Source organism: Malurus melanocephalus, unplaced genomic scaffold, assembly GCF_030028575.1.
Source record: "Malurus melanocephalus ecotype Western Australia unplaced genomic scaffold, MMel_1.1 scaffold_958, whole genome shotgun sequence".
NCBI classification, from domain to species: domain Eukaryota; kingdom Metazoa; phylum Chordata; class Aves; order Passeriformes; family Maluridae; genus Malurus; species Malurus melanocephalus.
In genome coordinates this window covers 40857-42064 of record NW_026624190.1, presented here as the reverse complement: position 1 = coordinate 42064, position 1208 = coordinate 40857, and the positions used below count along the sequence as shown (strand labels likewise).

The 1208-nt window shown below is 53.3% G+C and overlaps 1 protein-coding gene across 2 annotated transcripts in view; it reads left to right on the top strand.

Annotated features, from left to right (window-relative positions):
- The first annotated feature begins 121 nt into the window (after window positions 1–121).
- The window catches only part of RNLS (renalase, FAD dependent amine oxidase), a 41925-nt gene continuing 40838 nt past the window's right edge, over window positions 122–1208 (top strand). For both annotated transcript variants that reach the window (XM_057386376.1, XM_057386375.1), the window contains exons 1-2: window positions 122–253; window positions 661–803. In XM_057386376.1, coding sequence (XP_057242359.1) covers window positions 198–253; window positions 661–803 — 199 coding nt within the window. In that variant the 5' untranslated portion in view covers window positions 122–197. The remainder of the gene's footprint in view (window positions 254–660; window positions 804–1208) is intronic.

Here is a 1208-nt window from a genome sequence, read left to right as displayed (position 1 = left end):
CCTATCCCGCCCCCTATCCCGCCCGTATCTCGCTTCTGTCCCTCCCCTTATCCCGCCCTTATCCCTCCCATCCCGCCCCCATCCCGCTGATCCCACCCCTCTCTGCCGCCGCAGGTGTCAAGCGCTTGCTGGGGCGGGTTTGGTGGCCCGGCGCGGGGACAGGGAAGGACCCCGCTGGTGGCGCTGGCTGCGTGCACATGTGCTGTGCCAGCGGCCAAACCCCCGCAGCGGAATCGGGAGGAGGAGGGGAGGGGTGAGAGGTGGGAAACTCGTGGGTTGGGGTAAAAGATGCAGGGGTATCGCGAGGTGTAGCAACGCAGAATTTGCGTGCAAAGAAAGTAGGGAGAAGGCAGAGTGAGTTTCAGGCACCTGCGTCCAGTGGCCGTGGAGTTTGTGCTGCTGCTCAGAGCTTTCAGGGACTGTCTTTTATTCCTCTGCCTCTGGGTCAAGCCACTGGCAGTTCCATTGCAGGTAGCTTTGCTCTCAGGTGAAAGGCCTGRGCCCAGTGCCATAAGCAAGGTAGTGTGTTGTTTTACAGATGTCTTTGTGCATAACCTGCCTTGAAATGCAGCTTGTTCAAATCCAAAAGTCAGGCTGGTCTTGACTTYATTTATGAAAAAGAGAGCAAGTTTTCATCCCTATGTGTTTCTTCCCTTCAAGCTTCTACGAGGAGCTTCTGTCTCATGGCATCCTGAAGCCACTGACTGCCCCTGTGGAAGGAATGGTGGTGAGAGAAGGCTCCTGCAATTACGTGGCRCCCCAGGGCATCTCCTCGGTTGTCAAGTACTACTTAAAGCAGTCAGGTAAATGCTTTCAGATGTCTTTGTGTGAAGGGAGGGGTTTTAATGGTCATGTTTTTGGTCTTTTGGATTTCAATCCCTGATGAGGATGTTGGAGCTCCTTGTTTGAGGGTGCTGGAGTTTCTTGTTTGAGGATGTTGGGATGCTGGAGCTCTTTGAGGATGCTGGAGCTCCTTGTTTGAGGATGTTGGAACTCTTTGTTTGAGGATGTTGGAGTTCTTTGAGGATGCTGGAGCTCCTTGTTTGAGGATGCTGGAGCTCCTTGTTTGAGGATGCTGGAGCTCCTTGTTTGAGGATGTTGGAGCTCCTTGTTTGGGGATGTTGGAGTTCTTTGAGGATGCTGGAGTTCCTTGTTTGAGGATGTTGGAACTCTGAGGATGCTGGAGTTCCTTGTTTGGGGATGTTGGA